This window comes from Alexandromys fortis, unplaced genomic scaffold, assembly GCF_014885135.2.
Source record: "Alexandromys fortis isolate MF-2015 unplaced genomic scaffold, M_Fortis_MF-2015_v1.1 scaffold_184, whole genome shotgun sequence".
NCBI lineage: Eukaryota > Metazoa > Chordata > Mammalia > Rodentia > Cricetidae > Alexandromys > Alexandromys fortis.
In genome coordinates this window covers 2,995,228-3,010,556 of record NW_026068125.1, presented here as the reverse complement: position 1 = coordinate 3,010,556, position 15,329 = coordinate 2,995,228, and the positions used below count along the sequence as shown (strand labels likewise).

The following is a 15,329-nucleotide window of genomic DNA, read 5'->3' as shown; positions in this document are numbered from 1 at the left end:
TTTGCCTTGGCAAGAGCTATAAGTGCATGCTTAAATGGCAGGTTCAAGGTGAAACTTAGAAATACTGATAGAGACTCATAGTTCCTAAAGGCTTGGTATCTGCAGTTGTATTTTTAAAATGGTCAGCTAAGGGGCATAGATCTGTGGTAGACTGCTTGTCCAGCATGGCCAGTACCACATGCAAAACAAGATGATAATAGATTACTAGATAAATATAAAATTGGTAATCATATTTCATATTTAAAAAACCTGGCAGATAAAACCATTCAAAAATTTAAAGCAATAATGGACATTTATTATTACATAATATAATAATCATATAGAACAGTGTTTGTCAACTTTCCTAAAGCTGTGACTCTTTAATCTAGTTCCTCATGTTGTGGTGACCTTCAATCACAAAATTATTTTTGCTGATACTTCATAACTGTAATTTTGATATTGTTATGAATCATAATATATTTTCCAATGGTCTTAAGTGACCACTGAGAAAGGGACATTCAATTCCCAAAGGGGTCATAACCCCCAAATTGAGAGCTTTCTTTCATTCTGAGTTTTATTCTTTTCACAAATATATATTGTTCCATTTCATTGCCACCCATTTGTTTCAGATTTTTTAATTAAAAATTCATTCTCAAATTGAATCTCTTCTCTACCAGGTTACAAAAAAATATTCTCTGTGTTTTTATCTTTATTTTAGATTCTCCCTAAGTTTGCATATTTTGACTTTTCTATTTTATGTGTATTTCTTTAGTTTATTTAATCTGTTGTTGAGTCTCATTTGCTATGGAAACTCCCTTTGGGAAATCTTTGACCCCCCATTGTTCTTGAGCTCCAATTTCCCCCCTCATGCTGGAGAGTACTTTGCACTTTTTAAAATGTCACCTGGATCACTGTGTATAGAAAGTATTGTGAATTTCAGGTGAGCACTTCACCCCATTTCCTTCCTGAGCTCTGCTATTCTTTGTCTTCTGGGTCTCATCCTCTTTGTTCTTCTGACTTTCTGACTGCCACTGCTTGGTTTCTGACTCATAGACAGTTAGTTGTTCTTAGGAGCTCTAGACTTCTGAGGCAAAGCTGATTTACATAGGGATCCTAAAAGGAAAAAAATAATTATAAAAAAACTTAATGAGATTCTTACTTACTCAGGAAGACCCAAGAATTACCAGAGTGCAGTCATCTTTGCTTTGCTCCTTCTCCACTGGACTTAGAAAAACCTTAACTTAGAAAAAGCGTAGTGTGGTTCTTTATTGTTGGCAGGCTCAGTCCCCGAGCACTTTGTTTTTCTTATTGTACACGTTCTCTTTAAAGATACTTAAAGACATCTTCCTAGGTACATGTGTTATCTAACTGTAACTTTAAAATGCATGTACACATCTCTTACTTGCACCTGTACGCCACTGTTTATGTTCTGTGCTATACTATACATCGTCTATAGTAGTGGTTTTCAACCTGTGGATTGAGACTCCTTTGGCAAACCTGTCTCCAAAAATATTTATACTATGATTTATAACAGCACCAAAATTACAGTTATGAAGTAGCAACAAAAGTAATTTTATGATTGGGGGTCATCATAGCACGAGGGACTGTGTTAAAGGGCCACAGCATTAGTAAGGCTAAGAACCACTGGTCTATAGTGACCAAATATCACAAATAATTTTCTTTCTCACGTCTTTTCTCTTTGAGTAAATTTTTCTATACTTTTATCACTCAGTTCTTCCAAGGCAGTCATCTGAAGTATAAGGACAACACTATCTTCTCTCTTCCTCATGGCCCAAGCTTCCTTCCTGTTAACTTCTTTCTCTCATACATGTCCTTTTCATTATATTCAAGCTTTTGCTATTCTGGTCTTAGAGCTTCAATTCTCACCTTTAAGAATTTGCTAGCTTTATCTCCATAGCATCTTCTTGCTAGTTCTGTCTTGTCCTTTCCTTCCCTCCCTCCCTGCCTGCTTCCTTGCTTCCTTTCTTTTCTTGCTCAAAATCATCTAAGTCTGTTGTTTACAAAGAAAGTTGTTGGACTTTTAATTTAAGATTAAAGACATGCTAGATATACCTTTCATCTAAGTGTTTGAGAGACAGAGGCAGGAAGATGATGAGTCTGAGACTAGCCTGGGCTACATAGTAATGAAATGGCTATATAAACATTGGTAGGAAAGGTTAATTTGTGTAACATGTTTTATATGTTTATCAGTTTTACGATTTGACACAATATGATACTTATATGTAGTTATCATTATACTTTAATTTTATATTGTAGAAAGACTGATTTATGATATTCCTGCTGGCACAGCTCTTTGATATACATGCTTGTTGTCTGAGGTTTCTGTCCTGCCTGGTTCCCGCAGTTGTTAAGTCCCAAAGAAATCACACAGAGGTCTGCATTAGTTATAAATTGATTGGCCGAGTAGCTCATGCTTCTTATTAACTATTATAAATTATATTAGCCCATTATTCTTGTCTATGTTAACCATGGGGCTTGATAACTTTTTCAGTGAGGCAGTCACATCTTGCTTGCTCTGTGTCTGTATCATGCCCCACCTCTACTTCCTGCCTGGTTGCCCCACCTATACTACCTGGCTGGCTACTGGCCAATCAGCATTTATTAAAAATAATAAGTGACAGGATAAAAGACCATGCTAAACTTGATACTCATCTGCTTCCTACTAAAATATCTGTAATTTTCTTTTAGGACCAATTTGGACAACATATAAAATCAGAAGTGCACTTGAATTTTTATGTTTATTATGGTCCTGACCGTATTAGAGATCACAACTTGCTTTCAAAACAGGATATTGTTTTGACTACTTACAATATTTTAACTCATGATTATGGAGTAAGTATGCAAATAAATAAAGCTTTAAAAATATTATGTTTTAAAAATTGTGTGTGTCTGTGTGATAGTGAATGTTGGTGACTTTGGAGACCCCTTTAGCGGGCATTACAGATATTTCTGAGTTACCTGATGTGGATGTTAGGAACAGAACTGGGGCCTTCTGCAGGAGCAGCAAATGCTTCTAACCACTAGCTTTACACTTACTTGAGATACTAATTTGGAAATGTATGTCATTTAGAACATTTTAGATTAAAAATTTAAATTTGGGTTATATCTAGTGTTTTATCACAATTTATATGCAAAAAGAACATTTTTTGTTTTTTTAATGATGAGTATTATCAGTTTGAAAATAAATCTTTTGTTTATAGTAGTCATTAATTAAGTTCTCAACTCTTTTCATGAGCCTTTTATTTTCCTTAACAATTCCAGTTATTTTGGACATACTATATAGTTAAAATCTTAATCTTCTAGAAAGAACATTGCCATTTGTATAAAAGAAAGTAAGGTTGTGACATTGAAAAATTGCTTACAAGGGATGTTTTTTCTATCACTGAATCTGGTGCAAAATTGTTCTCTGTATTATACATGACTCAGTAGATTTCTAAGCTTGGAGTGGGAGCTAGCTGCTTCTTAGTGGTACTTTGAGAAACATATTTAGTATCTTGTTCTTTGGTGCTCTTAGCTGTAAAATGAATGTAATATTCTAGACTTGTGGGCTTCACTAATTGTCTTTGGAGTACTTAGTACCAGGTACATAGTAAGAATTGATAGGAGAGATCAGAACTACTATTATTTAACAAACATTTAAGTATTATTTTATTTTCCTGTGCTTTTTGAAACCTCTATGTAATATGAAACCTCAATTTCAGACTAAAGATGATAGTCCATTACATAGCATAAAATGGCTAAGAGTAATTCTGGATGAAGGACATGCCATACGAAATCCAAATGCTCAACAAACAAAAGCTGTACTTGACTTAGAGGCAGAAAGAAGATGGGTACTGACAGGTAATTACAGCATTCCTTTTTTTCTTTTATATAAATTTTATGTGTCTATATATTCATATGTGTGTGGGCATATATATGTGTGCAAGTGCACATCCAACTGGTGTGCCTTCCTGTGGAAGCTTGATGGCTGTATCAGGTACCTTTTGGATCATTCCTTACCTACTCATTGAGGCATGGTCTCTTAGTTGAATCCAGAGTTCACAATACTACTAGGCTAGCTATCCAGCCAACTTTGGGAATTCTATATTCATCCCAAGCACGGGCATTACAGGCAGGCTGCTATACACAACAGAATTTAAGTGGATTCTGTGGGTCCAATTCCAGTTCCATCATAGTTGTGTCCAAGCACTTTATCTGCTAAGCTACCTCGCAGCTCTCATTTTTTGTATTAGTTTTTAAATTGATGCCTAAATATATTCATAACCTTATGTGATAATGATAGATCATTGTATCATATTCAAATTAGGGTAACTATATGTTTCCTCATTTTTATAGTAAAAGCATTCAAAATAATTTCTTCTAGCTTTTAGAATATGTATAGTGCATTATTTGTTTTTCTATTGTTAATATTGTTAATATTGTTAATATTGTTATATTGTTAATAGCGGCAAAGGCTACTCAGAGTAAAATGCATACCTTCCTCAGTGCAATGGAGAATTTCTCCCTGAGAGTGCAAAGGCTATGCAAGTAACAAACCTACTGGCCTTTTAGGACAGATAACCATACTTGGGGTGAATCGCCATTCTCCAAAGTGGCTAACGCTCGTAGAACCGCAACCTTATCTCGAGATGTCTGAGCTCGGGGCGACAAATTAACCATAGGCACAGCACGCACCCTCCTATGCAGCATGCAAAAAACATCCCCATCCCCATCCAATCCTTAAACAGGGAGAAGGCAGAGGAGATCCAGGACTGCAGTCCCTCCGCCAGGCTGAGATCTACGCGTGTTGAGTTGATGCGCATCTGAGGTCCTCCAGGGTGGTATCAAAGTCCTCAGACCAATTTCAGGAATGGGTTTAGGGTAGGCTGACAGAATCCCCCATCTCTGCTCCGCTCGGCTTGGGATCATCTTTCACAGGATCAGCAGTATCAGCATCCTGAAGAGTGACGGAGTCATTTTCATGATGGATTTCAACAGTTCTAGTCAGGCGGCTCGGGACCCAATGAGGCACTTCTCTCCTTGAGGGCAGGGAAGTCCAGACCAAGGACCTCTCTCTAATCGCCTCTGGAACTCCTCTATGGGATGTCCGCAGCCTCGACATCATCAGGTCCAGCTTTTTTCTGTGAAAAAAGCATAAACATATCCTCGACCCCAAATATACATAGGTCGGGTTTTTTCATAATGCATTGCAAGGGTTTTTCTACCTTGCCCTAGCAGAGGTCAGCTTGGTGTTATCACGTCAGATCCGTTTGCATCAGGATCTTCCTGCAACTTTCATGAGTTGCTTTCAAGGAGCCTTGTTGTGCTCCACAATTTTTATTTATTTATGCCATATATGCAGTTCTTCCATTGGAAGAGCCATTTGTAAAATTTTAGCATAAAATCATTTAAGGGAATTTTTGCTATAACATTAGCAAAATACAATTATGTGAATTGTAGCAATGGTCATCTGGGGAAAGATTATTGCTTTTGTCTTTGAATTGAGCAAATGCAATTGTCCAGGAATCAATCTTACAATTATCAAACCATAAGCAATTATCTTTTAGCAGCTGTTGCTCCTTCCTCAGCATTCAAATAATTTGCTAAGGAATATGGAGAAGTTTTTTGCCCCAACTCTACGGTGTTTTAAGCTCTTTGCCAGCAAGTAGCTGTAATGCTGTGTCTATAAACAACAGTCAAAAGCTCCTATGGTGTTTTCTTGCCAGGAAGCAAGCTGCAACAATGTATCCATAGCTCCAGAGTCTGGACTGTCTGCTTGAAAGAGTCAGAGTTTTCCCTGGCAGGAAGGCTCAGAAAGCCGGCATTTTAAAACAGCCACCTTTTTTTTTTTTTTTTTTTGGTAAGGCTGAAAACAAAAATAATGCTTTACTCTAGTCTTTTCAAGCTTTATCCATCTCCATAAATTTCTATGTCCTGAGGCAAGTCCTGGTGTTTGCAGCTTTGCAGATCCTCAGTGCTGCTTGGCCGTGGAGCTGCTTAGAGCTCCTTGGCTTTGGAGCCACAGCTGCTCACATTCCATTGCAAACTCTGGAGGCCTCGGTAATTCGAACCAAATGAATATACCTCCTTTTCTTAACGTACCTTGTTTAGTGGCAAGATTCAGCTCTCTACCAAGCCTATCCCAGGATGACACATTAAGATTGCCAGAGACGCAAACCAAGAAGCAATTGTGTCATTCTCAGCTAAAAACCTTTCCAAAGCGCTCCGTAACAGCTCATTGAGAGCCAGAAAAATCAGGTGTGATGTTGAAGCTCCCATTCTAAAATCCTATTCTTCCTTTTTTTATTTTCATTTTTAAACCGTCCACTTTGATCATGGCTCTGACTTTCTTTAAACCGTCTGCTTTAGTTGCGGCCCTATTACCCCCACTCTCCCTTCTTCTACTGGCGAGAGCGGAAACCCACTTTTGTCATGGATCCCCAGCCTTTCCTGGGGACTGTCTGGTGCACCCCCTGACGGGCCACCATCTGTCCTGCGACACTGGAGCTCTTCTCACTATGTCGCCGCTCCACGTGTCGGGTTCTGAATCCTCTTTGGCCCCTCACTTGGTACCAAAGCTTGTCCCAGTGTCCCGGGTTTCGGCACCAGTTGGGGAGAACTCCCTGACCAGCAGGAAAGAACAGCCACCAGACGAGGATTCTTCCCAAATCACGCTTTATTGGAGCCTCTTGGTTAAAGGGAGAGCAGGGAGCAAGGGGCCCCGAGCTCTGAGCTGCAGCTGCTTATATAGGGAGTCTGCCTAGCAACCTTTGATACTTTGATACTTTAACTGCTTTTCTGGAGACCCACCGCGGGAAAGAAAGCAGGGGAACATCCTTGTCAATTACAGACCACAAGGAAGTTCCCCTGCCGGTCAGGGTAAGTGTGGGCAGCTAGATCACAACAACTCACCCTGTTTTCTGGTGGAAGAACTGCAACCTTTATTATGGTATCAAGTGAGGGGGGGGGCAAATGCCATCTTGTAATGGCAGCCACTCAAATCGGCTCCCAGCAACTGTGCAGTGTAACAGCAGAACTTATTTTTTCTGCCATGCTGTACCTTAATAACCATTGAGGAATCTTTCCCTTCTTTCTCCTCCCTTTTTCTTTTCAGTCTCTGGTAACCAGTATTTTCTTTCAGTCTCTAAGAGGTCAATTTCATGTTTTTTTTTTTTTTTAAAGTACGTGTGTGTGTGTGTGTGTGTGTGTGTGTGTGTTTAGAGTAGAGGACATTGTAGATTAGGTGACAACCTTGGTTGTTAGTCTTCACCTGTCTCTTTGCTTAAGATAGAGTTTACAGCATATGCCAGGTTAGCTGGTCTGTGAGCATCCAGGAATTCTCCTGTCTCTGCCTCTCACCTTGTTGTTGGATCCCTGAGTTCACAAATGCGTGCTTCTATGTCTACCTTTATATGGTTCCTGGGCATTTGAGTGAGTTAAAAGATCAGATAAAAAATTGACATCTGAACTTTGCTACTGTTTTTATATACCAGTGATGACCATAGTTTTACAAAATAGTGCTACTAAAGATTATTTGCTGTTGCTCGAGTATAATCTTAATTGTCAACAATTTTCTGAAATGCGTTGCTTTACTGTGTCTGATTTTTTCCAGTACTATTTTGATGGTCAAATTAATGATTTACGTAAAGAGACAGACAAAAATCTATCAAGTAACAAACCTTTGTATCATGGATAATCCCCTTTTCTTATTCCTCTCTTAGCTATTCTTACAATTAATTATCTTAGCATGGAGGCAATGCATTCTACCATGGCGTCCACTTTGACCATGATTTTTTTCTTTAAAAACTTAGAAATGAGGAGATGAAGGGTGCGTGAATGCTCATACATAAGCATTGGAGAAACTAGGGCTGTTAATCAGCAGAGTGGTCTCTTCAATGGAAGAAATAAATACCTGTTTTCTACCAAAATGGTTGGGAGTGGATGCTGTAAATAACCTGGTGATCTTTTCTGTAGAGCCAAAGCTCACCTAAATCCCTCAGAATGTTTATTCTAGACTCTCCCTCTCTAGCCCTTTCTCTTTAGCTTTGTTTCTCAGCCAATAAGAACCATCCTTACTAGAGATGTCATATGTGGTTTATAGCCTGCTGACCTCCATCTCTTTCAGAGACCACACCAGATCCTAGGTCCTTAAAGCTATAGAACCCATCTTCATGGTCACATGTATTTTGTAAAAGAGTTTCAATATACTCACTCTTTAAATTTCATTGTGCATGTGTGGGTGGGATGGTTGTTATCAGGAAACTTTTCCAAAATTATACTGCATTTAAATTTGTCTAAAATAAACCACCTGGTATCAGACTCCAGAAGTTTGACCCAACACTGGCTAAGTCTTCCTGACCCAAGTTTCATTCTTACCTCACCCTGGTTGTTTTCCTGCTGGCCATGGTGCTTGCAGGGACCAACATACACCAACACCAAATTATGTGAAAAAGAAATCAAGACTGAGGACATGGCTCAATGGTCCGACATTACCCATGCGATGACTTGAGTTAGTGTGTGCCTAGTACGGTGATCAATTTCAACTACCTTTTGTCACATTGGGCCAGGGGAATATTCTGCCTAAAGAGCTATAACTCATTAGTAGAGTTCTTACTTAGCATGTGTGATCCCTAGCACCACAAAATCAATATAATGGTTTCCTGTTTTCTTTCTTTCTTTCTTTTTTTTTTTTTTTTTTTTAGGTACTCCTATCCAAAATTCTTTAAAGGACTTGTGGTCTCTGTTGTCCTTTTTAAAACTTAAACCATTTACTGATAGAGAGTGGTGGCATAGAACAATACAACGTCCTGTTACAACAGGAGATGAGGGAGGACTTAGGTAAGTAAGTTTGTGACAGCAGATATAGTAGCTACAGTTATTGTAAACAGTTGCCACTTCTATTACCATTTTCATTTCACTTTTAACTTTAGTCTCCAAAACACATAAGTATCAGTGTCACTGCCTCTTAAAACCTAGTAACTTGTGTCTGGAGACACAAGATTTCTGTTCTGTGCACTTTTTCCCTCTTAGCAAAACTGAAAGGAAAGGCAGACCTTTATATTGTCATTATTTGTGACTGTTACCCCAAAGCCATCACAAAAACATTTAACAGTGATAGAAAAAGTTATATCCTTTGATGGTTCACTATGCATTATATTTTGATAACTTACAATACTTTTTTAGAGGTATTTTGTTTGGTATATAGTATATAGCATACAGTGATCTCAAGATTTAATGAACATTGCATATGGTTGATTTGAGTGGGTACAGATAGAGGCAGAGAAAGGAACGAAAACACTGATGGGTATTTTCCCACATACTTGGCTACCCTGTTCCTAGAGCAGTGATCTTCTCAATAGGATCTGGTACTCAATGGTGGGTCATAAAGGGTGGTAGTCAGCATGGAAAGAGAAATAGAGATGTAATAGAGAATTATGAAAAATACCAGAGTACATTCTCTAAGTAAAGATATATGATGCATATGTATTGAATATTTATTTCTGTTTTGGGCAGATACCATCAAAATGTTTCTGATTATAAGTTAAAGTGAAAATGATTCAAAATTGAAACTGTTATCTTAGGTGTCAAAACTGGTCACATAATTCCTGAGAACTATTTATGCTCTACTTAGTCTCAGTTAAAAATTGTGTATTTTACTATTATGAGAAATATTCTAACTGGTCTCTTTTTTTTAAATTTTGACACTGAGGAAAAAATAGCAAGATTACAGAGCCAAGAAAGACATTTTCCCCTCTTCTGAGTTTGCATACTTTTATTTTTCAGTTATTCATTAACTTATGAAAACTTCATTTGGATTTCATTTTATACCTGTACTTTTTATATTACATTAGATGGGATTTTTTAAACTCATGAGAACAGGATTACTTTGGATAACAGAAGATAGGATCTTACTTACTCCTATCTGCACTCTATTTAATAAAGTGCCATAGACTTCATAGCAACTGCTTAGTAAGAATGCACATATTGTACATTAAGTGGTATAATTGATAAGAAAGTAGTTGAGGAATAAGAGTGTCAATGATGACAACAAAGCCAGAAAAGTTTTGGAAAGTAAGTACATAATATAGGATTATTAGTATTGTGTTGGTACAATTTCAGTACTTTTTTGTAATAATTTTTTATTTGTAAAATATTCTTCTGAATAAAAGCCTAAATATAGGATTAAAAACGTTTAATTTATTAAAATTATAAATCAATAAATTCTTGTTTTCTGTTCTTTTTTGCTCAACTGATTTAGAGATAGTTATATAATTACTTTTTTTTCCTTTTACTTTGACTAGACGTTTACAGTCCTTAATTAAAAGTATTACACTTCGAAGAACAAAGATAAGCAAAATTAAGGGGAAACCTGTTTTGGAATTACCAGAAAGGAAAGTATTTATTCAGCATGTTTCACTTTCAGAAGAAGAGAGAAAGATTTATCAGTCTGTTAAAAATGAAGGCAAAGCTATCATTGGAAGGTATGGAAACAGATTGCCATGTTAAATTTTTTTTTCTTTCTTTCTTTCTTTCTTTCTTTCTTTCTTTCTTTCTTTCTTCTTATTAGCTGAATTACAGTTTTTTAGACATTTTAGCTATAAAATCTGAAATGTATTGAAAATTATTTTCCTCCTGTGACTTATGCTTTAAATTTTTCTTTTAAAAAGTAGTTGAAATGAATGAAACAATAGTATAATTCATCATGTAATTAATTTCTTGAGCTTGCAAAAAAACTAAAGCTTATATTGATTTCTGTCAGTGATGAAGAGCTTGCTCACTTCCATTTCTGAGTTCCATGGGAGTAGACACAGGGCAGCATGCTTCCAGCTCAGTTCCATACTTGTTTTCTCTTTGATAAACTCCTGAACCACAACTTACTTTGGGAGGTTTTGTTTGTTTGTTTGTTTTATTTTGTTTTGCTTTTTTGTTTTTGGGTTTTTTGTTTTTCTCTCTCTTTATCTATGATCTATCTATCTATCTATCTATCTATCTATCTATCTATCTATCTAATCTATCTATCATCTCTCTACCTATCTCTATCAACTTTTCAGTGTAGTCTTCCCTTACTGGCCTATAAAAACAACTTTAGTACTTCCTGAATCGTTCCCTCTGCCTCCCTCACCCCCTATAAAACTTAATATTTTAAATTGCTTTATTTTATCAAAAATATAAACTCATTTTAATCAATTTTATTTCTGTATGTTAGCAACTTTTGCTTGAACTAGTTTGAGAAGAAGTTTCACTTAGCACTGCTAAGATTTGGAACTTGGAAATCTCCTTAATTTTTTTTCTTTAGGTTTCTTATTAAATCTGCTTTGTGCCTACCTCATTAAAGTGCCTCTGTTATGAAGAGTCCCCAGTTTACAGTCCTCTTTTGTCTTTGTCTAATTCTGATCTCTGTGGGCAATTGACACCAAATAATGATGTTTCTTGAACTGGAATTATTCACCTTCTGATTCCTAATTCTTTTTGTCATCATTCCCTATTCTTAGATTTCTACACTTTGTTGTAAGTCACGCTAACATATCACCCATGTTTATAATACTACACAGAATACCAACCTACACTAAGAAAACCTTACTTTTTCAAAGATGGTTGCAAAATCAGATTGTTTACTTCAAATTTTTACCATCTTACTCTGTAGATACCCTAGCCTCACAGTGCACTGGTTACATTTTTTTAGTTTCTTCTCAAAGATTTGGGATTGGCATTAGGAAGAGAAATTAATACTGAAAATTGGTGCCTATAAGTCAGATCGTTGCTTTGATAAATCTGGCCAAGTGGTTTGTAAACCTTTGAATTTGTGAAAGGAATGTTAAGGAATTTGAAACTTTGGGCTAGAAAAGCTAGAATTGTTCTAAGCAGAGTGTAATGAGTGAGCCATTCTGGTGGGAATTTGAATAAGAATGCTGAAAGAAATGTGACCAGTGGAGTGGAGGCTCAGCTCATGAAATTTCAGAAAGGAGTAAGTCACTTGGTGTGCTATTCTTTTCTTTTGCAGCAGTAAAATCTAGAAAGAAAAGCAATTTAAGGGAAAGGATTACTTTGGCTCACAGTTGGAAGTCACAGCAGCAACAACTCTGGGCAACTTGTCACATTGTTGCGTCTGCATGCATAACCAATGTTTGCATTCCATTTTCTTTTCTTTCTTAAATCCAATTCAGGATCTCAGCCTGTGGATTAGTGTTTACCCACACTGAGTTTATCTTCCACACAGTTTAACCTAATCGATATAATCTCCCATACACATACCCCTATAAGCCCAGATGAACCTTAGGTACTTGGCAGGGAGATGTGGGATTTGGTGTTTGCCCTGCTGGGTTTTGGTCTTTGGTCTAGTTTTTCCTTTCTATGCTACATCCCTCCCTTAGTAATGGACCTCTTTAGTCTGTGCCATTATATGCTTGAAGTATGTAACTTTTTTTTCATGTTGTAGAGGCTCATGGTTAAATTATTGCTTAGGATTGAGAAGAGACTGTGTACTTAAACTTTCACAGTGTTAGAACTGCTAAGACTGTGGAGACTTTTGAAGTTGGACTGAATTCATTTTTTTTCCAAGATGTAGCTTTAATAAAACTACTTTTTTTATTTGTTTCATTATAATGTAATTTGATCATTTTGCCTTCCTTTTACTCCCTCCAAAGCTCCAAGATAATCCTCCTTGCTATTTCTAGATTTTTTATTGTGTTTTTTTTTTTTTTTTTTTTTTTAAAAAGTCTTTCCTCACTTGACATACTAATCCCAGTTTCTCCTCCCTCCCCTCCTCCTTCCTGTTCCTTTCACCTTCTCCCCACCCTTCTCCCACCGCTCAGATAGGGTAAAGCTTCCCATGGGGAGTGAACAAAGTCTGGCATATCACTTTGAGACAGGACCAAGGCCCTCCCCACTATATTTAGGCTGAGCAAGATAACCCTTCAAAAAGAATGAGCTACAAAAAGCTAGTTCACACACTAGACATAAATCCTGGTGCCCTGCCAGTGGCCTCACAGACTGACCCCACCATGCCACTGTTACCCACAGTCAGAGGGCCCAGTTTGGTCCTATGTTGTTTGCTCCTCTGTGCGTCCAGAGTCAGTGAGTCCCCATTGGCTCGCGTAAATGGTTTCACTGGGTAGTCCCATCACGCTCTTGACCCCTTTGCTCCTATTATTGCTCCTCCCTCTCTGACTAGACTGTGGGAGCACAGCCTCAGATGTCTGCATCTACTTCTGTCAGTTGCTGGATGAAGGTTCTATGATGACAATTAAAATAGTTATCAATTTGATTATAGGGGAAAGCCAGTTCAGGCAACCTCTCCACTATTGCTTAGGGTCTTAGCTGGGGTCATCCTTGTAGGTTCCTAGGAATTTCTCTAGTGCCAAGATTTTTGTTAACCCCATAATGAGTCACTCAAGATATCTCTTTCCTTCCTCTATCTCTCTGTTCTTTCCTCATCTTGAGCATCCCTTTCCCTCATGTTCTCCTCCCCCTACCCTTTTCTTCTCCTGCTGCCCTTCCACGCTCCCTTTTCCCCCACCCCCACACTCCCAGTTTTCTCAGGAGATTTTTACCTATTTCCCCTTCCCAGGAGGATCCATGTATGTTTCTTTTAGGTTTCTCCTTGTTACCTAGTTTCTCTGGGGTTGTGACTATAGGCTGGTTATCCTTTGATTTACATCTATCTAATATCCACTTATGAGTGAGTACATACCATGTTTATCTTTCTGGGTCTGGATTACCTTACTTAGGATGTTTTTTTTCCTAGTTCCATCCATTTGCATGCAGATTTCAAGACATCATTATTTTTAGCCATTGAGTAGTATTTCATTGTGTAACTGTCACATTTTCTTTTTCCATTCTTCAATTGAAGGCATCTAGGTGGTTTTCAGGGTCTGGCTATTACAAATAATGCTGCTGTGGAATATAGTTGAACAAAATGTCCTTGTAGTATTATTGCGCATCCTTTGGTTATATGCCCAAGTGTGGTATTGCTAGGTCTTGAGGTAGGTTGATTCCCAATTTTCTGAGGAATCACCATATTGATTTCCAAAGTGGCTGTACAATTTTGCACTCCTACCAGTGGTGGAAGAGTATACCCTTCTCTGCATACTCTCCATCATAAGATATCAGTGGTGTTTTTGAACTTAGTCATTCTGACTGGTGTAAGATGGTATCTCAGAATTGTTTTGATTTGCATTTCCCTGATGGCTAAGTATGTTGAGTAGTTCCTCAATTGTCTTTCAGCCATTTGAGATTCTTCTGTTGCAAATTCTGTTTAGACATATACCCTATTATTTAGTTGGATTATTTGGAATTTTGCTGTCTAATATCTTGAATTCTTTATATATTTTGGAGATCAGTCCTCTGTCTGATGTGGGGTTGGTAAAGATCTTTTCCCATTCAGTAGGCTGTCATTTTGTCTTATTGGCTGTGTCCTTTGCTTTACAGAGGTTTCTCAGTTTCAGAAGGTGCCATTTATTTATTGTTGCTTTCAGTGTCTGTGCTACTGGTATTGTATTATATGTAGGAAGTGGTCTCCTGTGCCCATGTGTTCAAGTCTACTTCTCATCTTCTTTTCTATGAGATTCAGTGTGACTGGTATATCTTGCTGTCTTTGGTCCATTTGGACTTGAGATTTGTGCATAAGGATAGATATGGATCTATTTGCATTCTTCTACCTATTGCCAGTTATGCCAGTACCATTTGTTGAGGATGTTTTCTTTTTTCCATTGTATAATTTTAGGCTCTTTGTCAAAAATCAGGTGTTCATTTGTGATTGGTTTAATATCATGGTCTTCCATTTGATTCCATTGGTCCACCTGTCTGTTTTTATGCCAATGACCAAGCTGTTTTCATTACTGTAACTCTATAATAGAGCTTGATGTCAGGAATGGTCATGCCTCCAGAAGTTACTTTATTGTACAGAAATATTTTGGCTGTCCTGGGTTTTTTGCTTTTTGTATATGAAGTTGAATATTGCTCTTTCAAGGTCTGTGAGGTGCTGGGAATTTTGATAGGGATTGCATTGAATCTATAGATAGCTTTTCGTAGGATTGCCATTTTTATTATGTTGATCCTACCCATACAAGAGCATGGAAATCTTTCCATTTTCTGATATCTTCTTCAGTTCCTTCTTCAAAGACAAAGTTCTTGTAAAACAGTTCTCTCACATCTTTGGTTGATGTTACCCCAAGATATTTTATGTTATTTGTAGCTAATGTAAATGGTAATGTTTCTCTAGTTTCGTTCTTGACCTTTTTATCTATTGTATGTAGGAAGGCTCCAATCTATTTATTTATTTATTTGAATGGATCTTGTAACCTGCCACATTACTGAAAGTGTTTATCAGCAGTAGAAGTTCTCTCATGGAA

At 37.3% G+C, this 15,329-nt stretch overlaps 1 protein-coding gene across 2 annotated transcripts in view; it reads left to right on the top strand.

Annotated features, from left to right (window-relative positions):
* Hltf (helicase like transcription factor) overlaps window positions 1-15,329 on the top strand; it is a 63,389-nt gene that overhangs the window by 33,185 nt on the left and 14,875 nt on the right. For both annotated transcript variants that reach the window (XM_050125726.1, XM_050125727.1), the window contains 4 exons: window positions 2,689-2,832; window positions 3,702-3,840; window positions 8,682-8,817; window positions 10,281-10,460. In XM_050125726.1, the coding sequence (XP_049981683.1) occupies window positions 2,689-2,832; window positions 3,702-3,840; window positions 8,682-8,817; window positions 10,281-10,460 (599 nt within the window). The remainder of the gene's footprint in view (window positions 1-2,688; window positions 2,833-3,701; window positions 3,841-8,681; window positions 8,818-10,280; window positions 10,461-15,329) is intronic.